Genomic DNA, 20153 nt, shown 5'->3' with positions numbered 1-20153 from the left:
TAGCAGTAATAATCAACTTTTCTGGATTTTTTTTCCCTGCTGAAATTCACGTGATTTAATACCAAAGCCAGTGAGGTGGCTGCAGAAGCCAAAGCAGCACAGAGCAGTTGTGTTATGTTCCTAACCGGTAGTCCCTGGCATGAGGAGCAGAGCTGCAGACACTGCAGTGCTTCAGCACCGAGCTGACAGGACAAGAATTGCATTTGTTTCAACTGGAAAATTGGGGAAATTGTCCAGACTACTATTAGAAACAAACGCAGCAGGCAAAAACACACAGGCTGTGGATGATCCTTCCACAGCAGTGCCGTTCTGTGGTGTACGTAGCCCCTAAAAAGCAGTTGTTTGAGAGCTGGAGGGTGAGGCTTGTAGCACCCCAGAAGGGGCTGGGCTGAAGCAGCTCTCTTGAGGTGTTGGCTCTGAACTCTGAACGCTGATGCAGAAAGCCCAGAAGACCTGTGCTTAAATCTTCCGTGTGCTCCTAAAATGTCACCAGCACCCTGCCCGCTCATGCCTCATGATCCAAGAACTGAGGGCACCCTAAGCATAGAGACAGCTTTGCAGAAGACTGCTTTTTGAGCAAGGATTGCAAAGCATGGTGACAAGTCACTTCCCTCTCCCTCTCCCCTGCCCTCTCAGCACCCCTGTTTCCTATCCCCGCAGCACAATTTTCTCCTCCCAGGGAGAGAGGACACTAATGGAAAGGTCCGCGTGTGCAGAACGGGCATGGAAAGAACAGCATCGCCTCACTCTGCGTTGCGAAACTGCTGGAAAGTCACAAGACATCCATTCCACCTAGCAGAGGGAACGGGGAGCAGAGAGCCCCCCCCCAGAAAAGCTGCTACCTGCGCCAGAGGCAAACGCTGAACAACCTTTCCCAGCACCTCCTGGCAGGGACCAGTGGCAACCGGGTAATTTGGAGCAGTGCCAGGCACTGCACCATGTTCTGCAGCACGCAGGTCTGCGGTTACCCACACACAAGACCTGTTGTCCGCATCCTGCTTGTGCTTCTCCAGAAGGGCTGGGGAAGGTGAAGCACGAGCTGCGAGGGAGGACAGGACTGCCAGGACAGGCTGTGACCCCGCCACTGAACCTGAACTTGGACCCAGCCTGGGCTGAGCACCAGAAACCGCCCTGCTTTCGCATGGTGTCAGGTTTTTTTTGTGAGCAGTTTTCATGGTTTTCAGTCTGGGGCCGCTGTGGTGGGAAGGGGACGGATGCAGCACTGAGTCAGTGTGAAAGCAAACATCTCTCCCGGGCACTGCATGCGGAGTGGGAGGAAAAACCCTCTCGTGGGCCCGGTGAAAGGAAATTAGAGACCTGGGGACTGGATTTGGAGAGGAAGTAGCTTGGTGGAGAGGCTGATCTGATTTTGTGGGAGAACCAAAAACCGTCAGGCCAGGGTCAAGGCATCCTGCCCGAGTCGGGAGAGGCTCCCTGCCGGAGGCTCAGCTCCAGGCTGGAAAGGCAAGACAGCTCCTACTCATCAGGGTGACCTGTTTTAATTAGCATCAGGACAAACACCTCCAACACCATGCGCAAGCAGAACTGGTACAGAACATCCCTCACATCCAGCACTTTCTCCTGTTCTACCTAAAATTGCATTAAAAAAAATGATGAATGTAATCTTTTTTTTTTTTGATGGGATGGGAAGTAGTCACTCACACCTGAGAGAGATATTGCCATCCAGCAAGGCAAGGGACAGGTTCAGTTTCCTAATCATATATTTGCTCCCCCAGCAGCCTGCCACGCGGGAAGGACAAGCTCCTGCTCTCCTTCCTTGCTTTCCAGCACCCTTAGAAAGGGAGGGTTTTTTTTGGAAAAAAGATAATCACATCCAGATTTAGGAAATAACATTTTGCACATAATTCATAGTGGCTACCTAGAAAGATTATTGGTTGAGTTTACAGCTATAAATTTGGCAGAATAAATGGCAAACTGTGGTTGGCATAGGGATGCACAGCAGGAAGCACACTGGAGCTACACATTAACTAGAGGAAAGAAAAGTCTAAGAAACTCTGTTAATGAGCAGGCTCAAAAGCAACAGCAAGAAGGGACGGCCACCAGGGCAACCAGCCCTGGAGAGGCATAGGCAGCATCAGGGATCTTCACATTAAGAACAACATTACAGGCCAATAAATAATGAGCCAGAAGTGCAGTTTGCTCACGGAGCCTTGTTTATCACCAAGAAGTCAAGTGACTTCTCCTCACCCATGGAAAATGTGAGCACAGAAGATGACAAGCAATTTTGGGAAGCAACATCCGTTCTGTATGGAGAAATTTGATCTGTTGTACCCAAAATAACTGATGTCGAAACAGCCTAACTCACATCTAAGCCATCGATTAGACAACAGGAGGAAGCAAGATGGGTTTTGAGAGCTCGGTTGGTCTCATCTGGGGACAGGGGACAGTGGCAGAGCTGCTGGGCAGCACTGACCGTGCCCCTGAGGAGCGGCAGAAACACCAGCACCTACACCTTTGGTAGCACCGATGCAGCAGCACCTGACCCACACAGCTCCCAGGTTCTTAACTTTCCTGCACCACCCTAGCAGCAGCATATGGATCTGAAAAGCAGGAGGAAAATAAATAAAATAAATAAATAAAATTTATTTAAAGAAATAAACTTATTTAAAATAAATAAAAAAATCAGGTGGTAGCTACAGCAAAATGCAGAGCAGGGTGCAGGTCAGCAGTTCTGCCCAGATTAACAAACCCTGGCAAGAGTGTTCTGTGTTCAGCATTTGCCAAAAGGCGACGAGCTCCTTTGGGCAAGCTCCAGTATGCGGGGTCACGCACGAGGTGTTTTTGCTGGTTTGAAACTGGAGGCACAATTGCACGCAGGGCTGACAGCACGATGGGAGCGAGCTTCCTGCAACGCTGCTACGCTTGGGCTCAGCCACGGCTGTGTGTGCACATGGAAACACATCCACGCACAGTTAATAAGTTACGTTCCCCTTTCTGTCCCAAATGAAATTCTGGAGTTGAGTCACACGGAAGCTACAAAACAAACGGAAAATCACAGCAACAAGAGAGAGACCTGGAGCATGCTCCTGTACACTACGTCAGAAGCCCTAATGCAAATAACCCGTGCCCCCTGCTTGAGAGAAGATGGGAGGAGGAGGGACAGATTCCCACAAGTAGTCATGGGTGTGGGCATCTCCTCTGCTCACACCCCAAGCAAAACAGTGGTTGTTTTCAGGTATACCTTCCAACCTCCCAGACCCAGCCGCCCTGCCTCTCTGCCAGGCCACTGCCAGCACAGGAGGCTGCGGGGTAACATGGCTTTGGTACCATTTCACAGATTCACGTAGGAGGACAAGTGGGACCAGGTCCCAGGAGCAAGAGCAGGACAAGGTGGGCTGTGCAGAGAACATGCCCTGTGGCTTTTTGGCAAACACTGTGAGATTCACTGGGAGGCAGCATGGCTGCTTTTCCACTTGAGTCACCCTTTTCCAAAGTCATGCCTGCTGGATGGTCATGGCTCTTAAAATGATTGCAATTACACAGATTTTCCACCAAAGGTGACTATAACCAAAACACAGTAGCATCAAAATCTTAATGGAAACAACTCTTTGAACTAGCCTTTCATTCAGCTCGACGTCTGCCAACCCTTCCCACCCTGATGTCGCAGTGTGGGACTCACATCACTTTCAGCACAGGGCAGATTCATCATGGCTCTGTGCAGGCCCAACCTCGCAGTGCTGCTGCGAAAGACACACGTTTCCTCACAGGTCATGCATGTATCAGGTCCTAGGTAAGGGTTGAAAGGAGCCAGCTATAAGAGAACTGGTAGTTTGCCCTTTTTGTTTTTGGTCAGCCCCAGCTCTGTGCTGCCCACACATCAGACAGGGCACAGAAGCCCCAGAGGTGCTCAGATCTCACTCTCAACCCACAGCTCTGCCAGCATAGCCGATTTCCCATCACCACGGGTACTGGCAGCATCCACCACAGATACAGAACAAACAGAAACCTGGCCACCTAATTGCTTTCTGAGGCCATCACTCAGAAACTCTAGCGGGAAGTCCTCCCTATAGACTTCAGTGGGGAAAAGCTGCGTTCATACACGCAGGGACTGGGTGTTGGGCGGCTTTCTGTTACGTGGGCTGTGCAGACACTGCAAATTGAGGCCTCAGACAGCAGGGCTACTCCTGTTTCACCACCACACGGCCTGCGGACAATTAGCCCGTCTGCACCCGCTGCCCCACGCCATCCACACGCAGCAATTAGTGGGGGCACGAGGAACCCGAGCCCAACAGCTTGTGTTGGGCCAAATCCTACCATCCATCCAGCAGATGTGCTGTGAGTATTTCTCCTATTTGCAATTGCAGTGGCAATGGATCACTTCTAAGACCTTGCACCTTTGTCACACATGTTGGGGTTAACTTTTCATTTTTTTCAGCCATAGACGAGGCATCCCAGCACATATTTTTTTAGCCCTTGGCTAAGAGGTGCCCACCTGTGCTGCATTTCAAAGGATCGTACCCTCTGGTGCTCAGGAGCATTTTCAAGATTTTCAAGAATTTTCAAGATTGCCCCCACTCAAACAGTACACAATGCTCCACTAAGTCTCACTAACTCTCTCGTTTGCTCTTCTCCACTCCTCCTGTATTGGTGTTGTTGTACATTAAAGCCACTATTCTTTGAAAACCACACTGATGAGCACAACTTCCACCACCCACACCACACTCTCATGTCTTGGTCACCTCCTCCCAACTGCCTACCCCAGCAGGCTGCCCAGGTAGCCAAGCCTCTAGTGGGAAAGGTGTTAGGGACACTCTGGTGTTAAATAAAAGCCTAAAACAGGGTCTGGAAGAGAGCAGTGCCCAGAAGGAGCACTTTTCCTGCAGGTTGTTCAGCTGTTACTCTCCAGGAAATCTCTTCATCTGAGCAGAGCCTACTCTGACGAGTGGCAGGGGGAAACTGGGCTTTCCAATGAAAACAGCGGTCGGTTGGCTTGTTTGTGTTTTTATTTCAACACAGTAATCTCCCTGCAGAACGGTCTAGGAAAGCAGAAGAGAAACGTGTTTTCTGTGAAATGTAATTAACGTGGTTTTCTTCCTGTCGCAAGGTATAATTGCGCATACAAACCGAAGCACAAGAACGGGGTTATTCTGAGCTCTGGTCTGAGCATGTCAAAACACTGTGATGGGTTTGGTTTGTAAAGCTGAAGAGAGGGCAGACGTCTCTCTGCCTTCCTGTTTAAGGCAGTGGTCTGGGAAGGGCTGCCATAACCTATAATGACAGCTGGCTCGCTGGGAGCAGCTTGTTCCCCCCGATCTATAAATGCATTTTTCCACAGAGTAAACATGTGCCACAGCACGCGTGTGCTTGTGAGCCGCTGCTCGACATGACAAACCCCTTTCTGATCCCAAGCAGTTGTAAAACTTGTGTACAAACACCAGCCCTGACAATCCGCATGCGGCGCGCACCGGGGCATGGGATACTCCTGCAGAATTCACAAAATCAGCCCAATTCTGGGCAGCAACCAGAATTGGCCCTCCCCACAGTCACTGCCTCTCCCTAGCCTTCGTGCAAGGAGCACCAAAGCCGTGCTTTCTGAAGCAAGAACAGCAATGGGGGAGAAAGGTAAGAGGGGGGAACCGAGCAGGCAAATATTTTGATTTCCAGGGATCCACACAAAGACACAGGTCTCAGAAGCCTGAGAGCTTCTGGAAGCACGAGCTCCTGCTGAAAGTCAGTCACCCAAAAGGTGTCCCTCTTGTGTCTGTTTTACCCTGTTCTGGCCCATTAGGTCCAGGAGGTTATTGTGTTACAAAACACTGACAACCATGGCTCAGCAAGGGTTTTCCCAGGGACCTGGTGCTTCCAGCAAGCATTTAGCAGAAAAATCCCCTTTCAGCTGTGTTTGTGGAGGCCGTGACTGGTCTAGCCATGCTTCAGAAGCAGGCAGGGATGCTGAGATGCACATCCTGCCCTCCCTCCTGGTCACTGTCACCAGCAAGGCATGCGAAAAAAGCCACCTAGGGCAAGCACCGGCCTCACCTGCATATTTCAGAGAAGCATCCAGACCCCAGAGGAGCTGAGCTCCAACCTTACCCCTCAAGGTACCGAAGGGCAAGGAAACACAAATAACTTCACTTCTGAGCCACTCCAGCATTGCTGCCAATCCTGCCTTCCTCCGGTGTGTGTGAAATGGCAAAAACACCCCCAAAACAAGGGTGATTTCCCCTAGAGGCCAGGGACTTTGCTCTTGGTGCCTGGAGCTGTGTAGCAAAGGCTGTGCTACCTCCTTGTGGCACCAGGAAACCCTGAAACTCTCTGCCCTCCACACCAACCACATGAGGAGTGGAAGAAGGCTTGACCTTCCCTACAAGGCCCAGCACAAGGCAGGTGGGAGCCCTTCAGAGAAACCTCTGGAGCTGAAACAGCCCGGGTATTAATTACAGTTATCCAAAACCCCACTGCCATCTGCTTACAGCATTTCTCCAACTCCTCTAGACCCAGGGGGGGCATTGCTGCATCCATGTTAACGGGGAGCAAGCAGGCGACCAAGAACAACAACAGCAAGGAGAGCTGCGTGGAGAGCACAGTGCAAACGTCTCACACTTTTGGGGTGCCCCTGACTTTAAAACAAAAGCACTGCCAGTACCTGGGTGATGTTGGTGGTGGCCCCACCAGCTCCAGTGGCCATGGTACCACATCTCTCCAGGTGGGGCTTACAAACAGGCTGGCGGCCATGCCAGGATGAGAAGCTGCCCTCCCCAAAAAAGTGGTGGTGCTTCCTCAGGGGCTAAATAGCTGTGGGGCAGGGCGTCCCTGATGAAGGGCTGGGCTCCTCCCGGCACAGCTGTGCATGCTGCAGGCAGGAACAGCTGCAGCAGGGCCTGGGGAGAGGTCGAAGCTGCAAAACCCGGGGTTTTCTGCTGCTGAGGCCACTGCCAAAAGCCTCTGCACCCCATGTGCCAGGGGGCTGAGATGCTAAACGTCTCCGGAAACCCACAGTGGCTGACATTCCTCCCATAAGCATTTACCAAAATAAACAGCTGTGCACATGTGCCTGGCTGCTCTCCCTCCAAAAGCCTTTTCCCACTAGATGGTGCCCAGCTCTCGCCAGTGGACAGCACAGGGACACGATGGGTGACAGACGGGGAGGAATCATGTCCGGAAGGGGCTGTTGGCGGGGCCCCGCATGGCATGCGAGTCCCCACTGTGAGCACAAAAGCCAGCAGAGCCTCAGTGACAGAAATGCCTTTATTTCTCCATCGTGCTGGAGGCTGAAGGACACGGGGCTTTCCTCACCATCTTGCTATGCCGCCGCCGAGCACGCACTTTGTTATACTGCCGGTTTTTGGGGTGGCGTGAGGAGAGGGGACACACACACTGCTGGCACCTCAGAGAGGCACAGAGGGGCCATGGTGGAACCGCGCGGCCCCCCTCCGAGCACCCCACCCGTCCTCCTCGCCGCTCCCGCTGCGGCTGCCTCGCTCCCCCTCTGAGGACTGGCTGCTGTCGGCACTCCAGCGGCCGGCGTGGGCACCGGGGGGCATCGGGGGGCTGCCTCCTACCCCACCGAGGTTGTACAGGGCCCGCTCATGCAGGTGGAGCTCGTCGGCGTGCCTCACCTGGTCCAACTGCCTGGAGCGCTCCAGCGCTGCCAGCCCTACCAGCCTGCGGCCACCATGCAGGCGGCCAAAGCCCCCTGCTGAGGCTGAGGCCGATGCCTTGCTGCCCTCGGGGTGCTGGGCCCGGGCTCGGGGGCTGCCCCATGGTCTGGGGGCTGCCGGCACTCTGGCGGCGGTCCCCACGGCGTCCCCTGCGTGGGCTCTGCCAGCGGCCAGCCTCGCCGCTGCCCTCCTGGGCGATGGCGCTGCCTCTGTCCTCGCCGTCTTTCCGAGTTCAGCTTCCTCCGGCTGGGCCTTGGGCCCGTCCTTCACTGGGGATGCTGTCCCCACCTCCCCGCTGCCTCCTTGCCCTGCAGTGGCGCTCCTGCTCGTGTGCTCAGCTGGTGTGCTGGCAGTCGTGCTGCAGTCCCCTGTGGTCAGCCCTGAGGATGCCATGCTGCTGGCAGCCCCAGTTGTGACAGCAGGCCTCCCCCTGGACCTTGGCCCCTCACCTCTCACCTTGTCCCCATGGTCCCCATGGCCGCTGACCACCGCGGTGACAGTAACGTCACCCGTGGTGCTCCCCTCAGGGATGGGGACCACCAACCCTTGTCCGCTGGGGACAGCGGTGGCACCGCTCCCATCGCTCCCTGTGGAGTGGCCACCCCCAGGGCTGCTGGTGACACTGTCCCCGTGCTGTGGGGTGTCTGTGGTGGCCAGTCCCTCAGGCTGCCCCCAGGACCCAGTGGTCCCCACGGTGGGGACAGCGCCATCCTCGCTGCTAGCGCTGGTGCTGCCCGGGGCACCACTGTGCTCACCCATGTGGATGTTGGCCCTCCCGATGAAGATCTTCACCTCATCCTCTGGGGTGACCTGAGTGACACTGGCACTGCCCGGCAGCTCCCTGGTGTTGGTGATGGCACCCACATCAGGAATGTAGGCAAACTCATCCACGCCTTCGGCGTCCATGCGGACGTCTTCCTCCTTCTCGGTGACAGAGCTGACAGCGGTGCGTCCTGTCCCCATGCCACCTGTGATGCTCGCCCGCCCTCGGCCAGGCGTGGTGACATCGCCGCTGCCCTCGTCCCCAGCCCCTCTGGCAGCCGAGACCCTCTCCCGCCCAGCTGTCACAGCCCTGCCCACCAGGACCCCCCACACGCCACCATCACTCCCATCCCCTCCATCGCCGTCCCCGTGGGGGCCACCAGGGTGGATGCTCTGCAGGAGGATGTCCTCGCCACCATTGACCTCCTCCAGCGACACCAAATCCATGTCACCACTGCCCTCTGAGCTAGCCAAGGTGGGATCCACATGTGTGCTGGCATCCGGGCGTGGAGCATGGCTCTCCTCGCGGCTACCCGGGGTGCTGAGGTTTTCAGGCTTGGGGCTGTACCCATCCTCCAGCGCATAGCGGCCCCCGCTGCCTCGCACCGGAGCCTCCCCTTCCTCCTCTCCTGGCTGGTGCACGGGGACAGCTCTCTGCTCATCAGCCTCTTCCTTCTGTGGGGGGCACGGGGAGGGTGGGCATGGGGCAGTGGGCGCACCCTGGGATCCCACACCACCCCCAGCACCTCTCACCTTTATCTGCGTCTGGTTCCTCCGTGTGGAAAACGAGTACACGTATTTGAAGATGTAGAAGCCATGCTTGGTGTTGCAGCCTTTCAACAGTATCTAGGGGGAGAGGGAAAAATGATTTCCTCCTAAAAATGGTGGCGGAAGCTTCCCTGCAGTGGGGTTCAGCTCCCACCACCTTTCTCACACCTGCCCCCCTGGCTCATGTGTCCCATGTCCCCTGGCTTCATTTCCCAATTTTCCATGCGATTTTTGGCATGGCCTGACCTACCCGGTGCTGTCCAATGCAGGTCCCACTCGCCCTGACCGGTGGCAGCGGTACCTGTGGGCAGGAAAACACCAGTGGGAGCCACAGCGTGGTACCCGGGAATGCGTGGGGTAAGCGGATCTGAGTGGTGCTGGGGGGGTTAATGAGATCACTAATGGGGTAGTCACTGGGGTGGTTAATGGGGTAATAGATGAGGTATTTGATGGGGTACTTAATGGGGTAGCTACGGGGGTAGATGATGGGATAGGTAATGGGGTATTGGATGGGGTATTCTGGTATTGGATGGGGTATTCAATGGGGCAGTTAATGGAGTATTCAATGGGATATTTGATATATAAATGATGTCTTTGATAGAATAGTTAATGGGGTATTTGAAGGGATAGCTGATGGGGTACTCAATGGGATAGCTAATGGGGTATTCAATGGGATAGCTAATGGGGCATTCTAAGGGATAGCTAATGGGGTATTTGATTGGATAGTTAATGGGGTATTTGAAGGGATGGTTAATGGGGTATTCAATGGGATAGCTAATGGGGTATTAGATGGGGTATTCAAGAGGGTAGTTAATAGGGTATTAGATGGGATACTGGATGGGATGCTCAGAGGGATATTAGATGGGATGTGGGACGGGGCTGGGGACGGGGCTATTCGGTGTGCTGCTCCCAGTGGGCAGCACCATACTCACGGGCGTGGGCAGCACGGTGCCCAGCAGGCAGAGGCAGAGGAGGGCTGCGCGCATCCTGGGCGGCTCCTGGGGGCACAGCATCACCCCGTGGAGGGCCCCGCACCTGTGGCGTGGGCGGGTGGCCCCAGGGGCAGCAGGGTAGGGGGGTTACCTGTGCTCCTCAGAGACTGGTCCCCGCAGGCGACGCTGGGGGCTCTGTGCCCTTGGCTGAAATTTAAAGTTGCCCAGGGGGGGCCTGGAGCCAATCAGCTCCTGCCCAGGGCCATTTGTCAGGGCTGGGAGCGCCCGCAGATGCTGGGCTGGGGAGGGGGGGAGTAATTTCCATCTAAAAATGAGCCTGTGGTGGCAGGCAGCTATCAAATGTTCCACCTGGCCGCGCAAACAGAAAGCACGGTGTATAAATATCTGTCCCCGGGGGCCGCAATTGCCCGATAATTAGCGCGGCTCGCAGCCTGGCGCCCGGCCAGCCCTGCCGTGGGAACACCAGAGCCACGCGGGGACCCTTGGACCCGATGCTGGCGTCCACCCCCCAGGGCTGCAGCCTCTCCTGCTGACCCCAAACGCTCATCCAGAAGCAAACCACGCCTCGCGAGCCAGCTCCGTTCAGTTGCTTTATTGCATTGGGGTTGGCGAGATACACAGAGAATGGGAGGCGGCTGCGGCGCGATCCCGAGCGCTCCTGCGCTCACTGGCTGTAGTAGTAATCCTGGCCGTAGACGTCGTAGCCGTGCCCCTTGTAGTAGCCGTACTCGTCCTCGTACGCCCGGTAGCTGTCCCCACGTGCGTAACCCTCGTGGTCCCCGTAGCTGCCCTCGGTGGGGCCCTCGTCCCCACGGCTCCCGGCCGTCACCACGTACTCCCACTGCTCCCCAGCCGTGGTGGCCTCGGTGTGCTCCCCGTCGCCCGCCGTGGTCGCCTCGTCCAGCCTGGTGGTGGCAGCCACAGTGGTTGCTTCAGGTTCCTCCTCTTCCTCCTCTTCCTCTTCCTCCTCCTCATCTTCCTCCTCCTCCTCCTCGGCTGCCGCGGTGCCATTGCCATGGGGCCCCTCCGTCCCCGCCGTGGTGTTGGTGCTCGTCCCATTGACGCTGCTCTCCTGCTCCTCTACCTCTTCCTCTTCCTCCTCCTCCTCCTCTTCCTCCTCATCGCTGTCTTCATCCCCACCCTTGCCCTTCGGGGCCCCCTTACAGCCCTGCAGCACACAGGAATAACCCAGCATCAGCTGTGCATTTTGGGGGGTCCAACTTTGCAGGCCAGACACTGATCCCCCCACCCCCTGAGCTCACCTTTTGGGGGGATGCCGCGTCCCCTCCCAGCCCGCCGTCCCCAGGGGCCACCCCCTCACCTGCCACCTGGGTTCCTGGGTGGGACGGTACCTGTGGGGACAGGAGGGGACACAGCGTCAGTTGCATTTTTCTTCCTCCCACTCCCCAAATCCAACAATGTGTGGGTGTGAGCCCCTCAAATATCTGCGTTTTTTTTCTTCTCCCCCTATGGCCAGTACTCACCCCACCTTCCCCCTCCTCCTCTTCCTCCGAGCCGTCCCCCTCTTCCTCCGAGGAGTCGCTGCCCTACGGAGAGGAAGAACGTGCTGCTGGGTCCCAGCAGTGTTACGAGCCCCACCCTGCAGGTGCTGGTGTGGATGTGCGGGGCCATTTTTGGGGCAAAACCCCCAGGTGTGGGGCTGAGACACCCGTGAAGGCCCCATTGGACCCACCTGGTAGCGTTGCTGCGGCAGGTAGGCGTAGCGGTACAGGTAGTACCGGCGCCTGTTCTTGAACACCTGCAGGGGAAAGGATGGAGGGGATCGGCCCTACAGCCTGGGGTCAGCCCCTGCTGCGGACCCCTATCACTCGGGGAGGGATGCAGTGACCCCGCTGACGCTGGCACCACCGGGGCGCCTCCCTACCGCGTTTTCCTCCGAGTCGTCCGCCCCCACTCGCCGCAGCCAGCTCTTCACCTGGGGGAAAGGCTGCGTTGGTGCCAGCCCGGGGGTGGGGCAGATCGGGGTCCCCCCACGGCCCCCAAACTCACCGAGAAGGCGGAGGCCATGGCCAGGAGGCAGGCGAGCAGCAGCGCTGTCCTCATGGTGGCGGGAGCAGCGGGAAGAGGCAGAGGCTGGTGCCGTGCCTGGGGAACACCACAGCTATGCCCCAAAAGGCAGAGGGGACATTGGCATCTGCACTTCCTGTGCCCAGCAAAACCCTTCCTAAAATCATGGGGTACTGCTCGGAGGAGCTGTGTCCCCGTGAACGGTGTCAGCAGTACCAGTCCCTACCCTGCATCCCCACCATTGCCAGCAGGATGCTGCTGCCATCCTGGGTGGAAGGCAGCCGGCCCATACCCCCATAACCCATCCCATACAGCCATACAACAGCTGAAAACACCCCATGCCTCCTCTCTCAGCCCCACAAAGCACATTAAATCCCTGCGACCCTAAAGAGAAAAACACTCACACTCTGCAGCACCCGGGGCTCCCAGCGAGTCGGCCGGCACTGATTTCCCACAGCCGCTGCCCTGTGGGATATAAGGCGGCCGCGGGCCCCCCCTTCCCCCCCCCAGACAGTCGCCGCCCTGCCCTGTCCCTGCCCGCCCAGAAAACCCCCAAATCTCTTCAAGCCAATGGCCAGCCCCGTGCTGATGCCAGGAGGGATGTGCCGCGGCACTTAATTGAGGGTCTGGCCATGGCTGGAGGGTATAATAATGTCCTGGGCCTCAGTTAAAATAAATATTGGGAAATCTGGTTTTGGGGTTGTTTTTTTTTTGTTTTTTTTTTTTTTTTTTCTACTGCTGCTTCCCTCTTTGGGAAACTCTGCTGCTGTTTTTTCTGTAAAACAACCAAAAAAAATAAATAAATGGCGATCTCCGAGGCCCAGCTTCCACAGTCCCTTGGGTGAAACCATGGACCAAAAAAATGCTGAGTCCTGACGGATGGGGCTGCCTGGAGAAGCCCCTGGTGAACTCACTGCCTGGGACAGAGGTGTAATAAAAAACGTAGCGCCTGCTCCCGTGTGAGGTGGGATGGGGCTGGAGGCAAAACGCTTCCCGTCAGCTTGTCCCCAGGCATTGTTTTTCTGTTCTTGCCTTCATCCCCACATCAGCACGGAGATGTAGGGGAAGGGCTCCCACCATTCCCACATCTGAGGGGACGGAGAGGTCCCTCATGGCCACCCAGGGGACCGGTGGCCCCGGTGGCAAGCGTGTGCCTGTGGGGCAGAGCTGCATGTGCCCAGCGGGCTTCAAAGCTCACGGTGTTGCTGCAGCCATAATTACAAGGGAGCAGCAGGGCTGGCCACAGCTTTCGGCCGGCGCCTTGGGCCAGGAAAACCCGCAAAAAAAAAAGTATATATATAACAACAATATATAAACAATACATTTTTTCCAAAGCCATTGCAGTGCTCTCTGTTAAAGAGGGGAAAAAAAAACAGGGCTAGGTGGGGATGGGGACAGGCAGAGCTTGCCCAGGTTGGAGTTTAAATTTAATCAGAGCTGGGCTGCAGGAGGCGACCCGTAATGTAATTAGAGGGACGCTGCCTTTTAAAAAAAGAACTTTGACTCTAAAAGTGCTGATTTCACCCAAAATCCCGAAAAAAGCCGGGGGATAATGACCGTGTGCCCACACACCTATCTTTAGCTGGCAGGGCAGAGCCGGCACCAGCCAGCCCCGGTGTCCCCACGTCCCCCGATGCCACCCGCGACGGCGCACGTGGGGCTCGCTGTGCTGCAAGCCAACACCCGGGGCTCCACAATGGGCTCATTACTGCAGGCAATGACGAACATGGGGCTGGGAGACCAGACCCCCTGGAGCCCCAAGGAAGGGGAGAAGGACGAGGAGGAGGATGGGGAAGGCACCCCTGAGCTCTGCCCCACAGGACACGCGCCCTGGGGCTCGCAACGGGACGCCCCGTCCTGGTGCCAAGCGGCACGTTCCCGCCTGTAATTGGTATTTTTGCAGCGCGGCAAGGCGGTGCCGTCCCATCTCCTCGCCCTGCAGCTATTCTGGCAGGAAACCTCAGCACCAAAAATAAGTAAAGCAAACACAGGCAGAAGCTCGCTGTACACGGGAGGTGGCGAGGAGAAGGGCGGCATGTGCCCCCAGATCCAAAGCACATCGGCCAGGCACAGGACTGGCTGTTTTTTTCAGCAAGCTGTCAATTTTAGAGTAAAAACAGGAGGGGAGAGCACCTAAAACTCTTCAGGTATCTGGCTAAGGCATTAGCACCCAAATGCTTGCACCAGCCCACCGCAAACACACATTTCATATAATTTCCCATTTTCTCTGAGGCATGAAACCACATCAAAGGAATTAATGCTATTTACGCACCCAGCTAAAAGCAGGCAACGACTGGGGCTGCAACGCATGCTCCCGAAACGCAGGGACACGGAAACAGGGCAGGTCCCTGAAAGGCAATCACGGAGCTGTCGCAAACCCAAACCTGTTGGATGCTGCCCACACCAGCAGCAGCAGCGCAGGGCTGCAACGCGTGCGGTGCGTGGCTGAGCAGCTACGTCAGGAGGACAGTGCCAAAACCCACACCGATCAGTCACCGTGCACCTCGTACAGATGGGCTTCGACGCTTGCAGCCAAGCACCTGACTGCGTACAGCATGTCCTTTCCGGCTTAGATGCTCGTTTTACTTTAGCAAAGGACGGCTCTGGGGGTGTGTGCACTGTGAGGGGTGCTGCGCGCCGTGACGAACCTCGTGCTGCCTTGTGCTTGATGGCACAGCACCGGGTTTTGGCTGGCAGCAGCAGGTGGTGCCTCCTCTCCTCTCCAGGCTCAGCTCTTCCTCCAGAAACCTGTTCCCTGCAGCTGCAATAAAACAAAGCAGCGCCTCTTCCTGCTGCATGTGATAACCTCACAGCCTGGCCCATGAGCCACCCGCCCAGCACCCCTCTGCAGCTCAGATTTGTGCCCAAAATGGCAAAAAGGCACCCCAAACCAACCTGCCCACCTCACAGCACAGCCCCGACCTTCCTACCGCCCAGTCCATTTCCTGCTTTTCTACCCCAAATCGCACCCATCTGGGGGCAGAGCCTGGTTTGAGTTAACCCGTCTTACTCAGCAACTCCTTCCCCCCACCACCACCCCCTCAGCCTTCTGGGAAAGAAAAGCAGCAAAGCCAACAGCAGTGGGGTCTGGTGGTTTTTAATGTTGATGAAGATGTACACAGGATACATTTCAGTTTCAAAAAGGTAAGTGCCACTGACATGAAAAGGATACAATAGAATGCTTTCTGTACATTTCTTACAAAATATTACATACACCCCATCCCGACGTGGTGTGACACGTTCCACACACGGCTCCCCGTGCAGCACAGGTGGGCAGTTTTAGGGAGAGTGCCGGGACGCATCCGCTTGCGATGCAGAACTTGGGTTTTACCCATGCCCAGCATCCCCCCACAAGTGGCTGCCCCACATGGCCAGCCCTCACCCATTTTGTCCATAGCATCTTCCCTGGAGGAAGCCGACCCATCCACACAACCAGTAAGTTATGTGCCGCTGTCAGTACCCATCCTGGCAGTCATTGTCATCATAGTCGGTGGCTGGCTTCCTGCGGTAGGCGTCCAGCCGCCGCTTGCGGCTCTCGCTGCCCAGGCTGCGCGGCAAGCTGGCGTCCTCCTGGGAGCGGCTCTGCTCATCATCCTCGTCCTCGTCCTCTGGGGACGCACTGTTGGTGCTCTCTGTGGATGTGCTGTCCTCGCCCGTTGTGTTGTCTTCATCCTCGTCGTCCTCGTCGCCGCCCTCCGGGGATGCGCTGCGACTCTCGGCCGATGCGCTTGGAGCATCCTCATCAGGTTTGGAGTTGTTCCCATCCTCCTCTGACTCCACGCTGTCCTCTGTGGACTTACTCTCCTCCTCCTCCTCCTCCTCCCTGGACTTGCTCTGCTCTTCCTCACTGTCGAGGTCAGATGGTGCACTCCTGTCCTCAGGGGATGTCTGCTCCTCCCTGCTGCCGCTGCGCCCCTCTGGAGCACTCACTGCCTCCTCTGAGCCATCCTCTGCGGACTCCGTGGACTCCTTGGCCTCCTCATCTGAGGCCTCCTCATCTGAGGCCTCCCTGGAGGGGCTGTCCTTGTCCTCATCGTGGCTGTCCTCGTCCTCCCCAGACCTGCTGGCCTGGCTGTCCTCCTGGGAGTTGCTCTTCTCCTCGGCTGAGGGGCTGTCCTCCGTGGAGTCAGTGTCCTCGGCCTCTGGGGACCGGCTGTCCCTGTCCTCCTGGGGGCCAACAGAGGCCCCCCGGACACGTCGCCCTCCGCCCAGATTGTCAAAAACTGAGGCGTCGTCACCCTGCATGCCTTCACCGCCCAAGCCGGTGCTCTCCTCCTCATCCTCCTGGCTGCTGCTGCTGCCCCCTCCCCGCCTGAAGCTGCCACGGTACCTGCTGTAGCGGTGCTGGGCCATTGCACTCTCGCTGCTGCTGCTGCTGCTGCTGTCACCATGTCCTCCAGCATCCCCAGTGCCATAGCTGGGCCCTTCGCCCTCCTCACCATCCAAGGTGTCATCCCCGCTGTCGTCCTCCTCATCCCCGGGCCAGGCAGGCAGCCTGTCATGCTCGGCAAGGTCCTGCTCTATGTGGTTCCCGACAGCGAGGTCCCTGTCACCGCCGTCCCCTGGCCCCACGCTGGCACGAAGGTGACCGAGGTTTCCACCGCCCAGAAGGGGGCCCAGTGCCTTCACCTCATCCCCCGGCACCGTGTCCTGCAGGTAATAACAGCATGTCAGTTGCCTGAGCATCGCTGCCTCCTGAGCCATGCAAGCCTCTGTGGACCCACAGCGCTTCCCACCTCATCCCCTCTGCTACTGTGGGTGGGAGAAAAACACCCAGCCCTTCTTAGCTGGGGCCAGGCATTACAAGAGACTGTCACCTTATGTTTTAGGTGTCTTATCATCCCGCAGAGATGGGACAGGTTGTCATGCACGGATATATGAATAAGAAGGCTTTGAGCTCAGGGTAGCCTAAACCGCAATAGTTTAGAGCACAGAAACTCTCTTTTTTTTTAGAAAAAAGGTTAATAGAAAGCATGCACAGAGAGAGAAAGTCACCTGAGCTGAAACCCCTCCAGCTTAAAAAACCTAAACCAATGGGGCAAAGCTCCCAGACCCCATGCATCCAGCAGCACTCCCCATGGCGAACATCCCAGTGCCACGGGACGTGGGCACCTTACCTCAGGCTCCAGGGGCGCGGAGATGCGGTTGTGCACCTAAACACCAAGAAAACACCTCACGTCAGTCTGGGGGCAGAAACAGCAGGGTTTGGGGGCTCGGGGGCTGCGCAGGGGGGTACTCACAGGGTGGGCGCAGGCCACAGCCCACAGCATCAGCAGTGCCAGCAGTGCAGCCTTCATCCCGCTGCCGGTGCGACGCAGCCAAGGCAGGGACGCGTGTGGTAGCGTGCAGCGCGTGTGCTGCCGGCCCCACGCTGCTGCCCCGGCATTTAACCGCTGTCCTGGGCCGCCAGCAGCCAATGGCACCAGGGCCGGGTGCGGAGGTGTCGGCGGGAAGCGGCCTCCCACGCTTCCTCCACCGGGACGCCGGCCCCAAAAACAGCTCCTGGTGGTGGTGGGGGGGGGTGAGCGAGCGGCGGGGCTGGCTGTTAATGAGCTGACAGGCCTGCGCTCTGTTTTCCTTGCTAAATTTGCGCCCCTCCTGTCAACGTTCCCCTCCTCCTCAGCCGATTCCCCTCGCAGATACCGTGGGACGTGTTTTCCTCTTGACCTGTGACCAAATTATATCCCTGGCCCCCGCCAGATGCAAGCGTGCATCACCAGCCTTATTTTAGGCACCTCGAACAATTACGACGTGTTGTTTTGCTCCTCGTGTCCAGCCCGTATTTAAGTCGGCCCCTGAAGACCCGGCACCACCTCACATCCCTGCTTGGGAAGGGGACTGGACCCCAAAACAGGCACCAAGCAGCAAATCCCCCGGGGAAGGAGCCAGGGCCGCATCGGGTCATGATTTGGGGTGAGGTGCCCCAAATCCCAGTCACGTACCATTGCTGCTCCCCATGACGCGGGTACCTGGAGGGCAGCCACGCTTCCTCGCCTTCCTCTGCTGTAATTATGCCTCCCTCCGGCTATATTTACCTCTGCCCAGCGGAGCTGGACAGGAAGCATCACTGCAGTCCAGCGAGAGCCTGGAGGAGCAGGATGCGGCCCAGGGGGCGAGCAGCAGAAGGTGCTGGTGCCCAGAGCCAGGAAGTGGTTCTTGTTCACCCTCAAGCTCCTAAAAAATGGTGTGAATACTGAGTTTTGAGTGTCAGGAGGACAAGAGAAAGCCCGCAGTGACTCAAAATGCAACCAGAAGCACTTTTACATTTACTTTAGGAAAAAAAAAAAAAAGGCCATGTGAGAACTGAGTACTAAGCATTTCCCTCAGGCACCCAGCACACACCTCTGTGCAGAGAGATCTATGCAGGTACACAAAGATTCCCTTCAGTTCTTTTTTTTTTTTTTTTTTTTTTGACTAACTTTGGGACTGATGTGCTTGACAAGTGCTGCCCTGAGGGTTTCTGGTGGTGCCCAGGCAGTGACACCGTACGCTGCGTGGTCTGCTGGACAGAAGTGGCCTCAACCCCCCCACCAGACCTGGGGAACCTCAACCCACCCTCACCCCCGATCCATGGCCTTGTGCGTGTGGCCGCCCAGCCCAGGCTCACGTCTTGCCCATGCCCAAAGCCGCCACGTCTTCATGGGGCTGCACGAGTTCAGGTGTCCCCCATCACCCCACTGACAGTGTAGTATGGCTCCTCGCCATTTTGGGATCCTTCTCCACCTCCATCAGAGGAAAGCAGCATTTGCTCCTAACACAAAATGTGTTTGAAACTCCCAAGAATGGACAGGCAGTGCGAAGGCACGTAACTCAGCAGGGTATTACAGGTGGTGTTTAATACTTGTGCTTCTCCAGGAGCACTGTGTGTCTGTAGTGACCGGAACTACCAGGAACTTGAGCTATGCACAGACATTGCCCATCTTGGGTGCTTGCGGTGGAAGGGCACTTACGCTACCCACACTGGACTCCAAGTCTACTCCTCCTTGTTAATGCAAGTGCATGCCTGAATAAGGCAGCAAGGCAAAGCACATGGCAGCACACCTCACCCCGAGGGGATCCCGTGCAGATCAGGTACTTCCAGCTTAGCTCTGCGTCTGCCTCATGCTGGTTGAAGGACCCTTCCTGTCCTGTTTTAGTCTACTTTTTAAGAATTTGGTCAACGTGACACTTTGGACAGTATAGGGCATTAGTTGAGTCAGTCTGGCTGAGGGGCAAAAATAGCCATCCCTCCGTCTGCGCTTTAAAATAGCTCCTCCCCAACGGGAGTCAAATGTTCCCAGCCTGGGAGCAGTGTTTATTTCTCTCCCTCTTTTTTAAACTTTTAATTTCAGCTTGCGTAGGCTATGTGGTCAAACATGACACAGCCCAGCACAGCAGCTCCGAGGCGACAGGGTTCGAGTCTCTAATACACCGAGTGCATCACGCCTCAAAGGACCAAACCCAATTTAGCAGCCACATACAGGCAGCCTCAGCTGAGCATTTCCAAGCCTCTTCCCGCACACCACCAGCACGTCTAGGTGGCAGAGCCCCGACTCCGTTCTCCCCTCTATCAGGAAAACCACACACACAAATCCAGTCACTACAGCTTTTATTCAAAACTGATAATGAAATAGAGAAGTACAACACAAGGAAAAAAAAAAAAAAGAAAGAAAGAAAAAAGAACCAATCAACACAAATGAGATCCCTGAAAACCATCAGGCTAGTTCTTTGCCTTATGCACACAGGGCACAGGTCAGCTCACCCACACCATGCTCACCAGCCATCAGGGCTGCAACATCTGCAGGAACGAGCCCAAGGAATCCCACCTGCTCCCAGCTTTTTTTTTTTTATTTTTATTTTTTATTTTTTTTTCTTTTCCAGTAAGGAAAAACAAAGCAATGATGTCAGACTCCTTAACTAGCACATAAGATCAACTTTGAAAGTACCTAGTCTGTATGCCTCCGGCTTGACTTTTATTTTTTTATTTTTTTTTCCCAAAAGGAAGATGAAATAACCAGCTAAAAAGAGCACAGGAGGAATT

General features: G+C 56.2%; 3 protein-coding genes across 3 annotated transcripts; all 3 read right to left on the bottom strand.

Annotated features, from left to right (window-relative positions):
* Window positions 1–7113: 7113 nt before the first annotated feature.
* Window positions 7114–10165, bottom strand: MEPE (matrix extracellular phosphoglycoprotein; the record flags this gene model as incomplete). The annotated part of the gene is made up of 6 exons (XM_084286515.1): window positions 7114–7165; window positions 7258–7296; window positions 7408–9059; window positions 9138–9230; window positions 9403–9453; window positions 10085–10165. 6 exons carry the CDS (start codon window positions 10163–10165, stop codon window positions 7114–7116), a joined length of 1968 nt encoding a protein of 655 aa, XP_084142641.1.
* A 604-nt stretch (window positions 10166–10769) lies between these two features.
* IBSP (integrin binding sialoprotein) lies at window positions 10770–12169 on the bottom strand (the record flags this gene model as incomplete). Its single annotated transcript, XM_084286393.1, has 6 exons — window positions 10770–11273; window positions 11368–11457; window positions 11590–11652; window positions 11799–11864; window positions 11991–12041; window positions 12116–12169. 6 exons carry the CDS (start codon window positions 12167–12169, stop codon window positions 10770–10772), a joined length of 828 nt encoding a protein of 275 aa, XP_084142519.1.
* Window positions 12170–15586: 3417 nt separating this feature from the next.
* DMP1 (dentin matrix acidic phosphoprotein 1) lies at window positions 15587–17430 on the bottom strand (the record flags this gene model as incomplete). The annotated part of the gene is made up of 3 exons (XM_084286514.1): window positions 15587–16783; window positions 17251–17286; window positions 17374–17430. The coding sequence occupies 3 exons, from the start codon at window positions 17428–17430 to the stop codon at window positions 15587–15589; spliced, it is 1290 nt and encodes a 429-aa protein (XP_084142640.1).
* Window positions 17431–20153: the final 2723 nt, after the last annotated feature.

This window comes from Netta rufina (assembly GCF_964035555.1).
Source record: "Netta rufina genome assembly, chromosome: 4".
NCBI lineage: Eukaryota > Metazoa > Chordata > Aves > Anseriformes > Anatidae > Netta > Netta rufina.
This window is presented reverse-complemented; position numbering and strand designations above follow the sequence as displayed.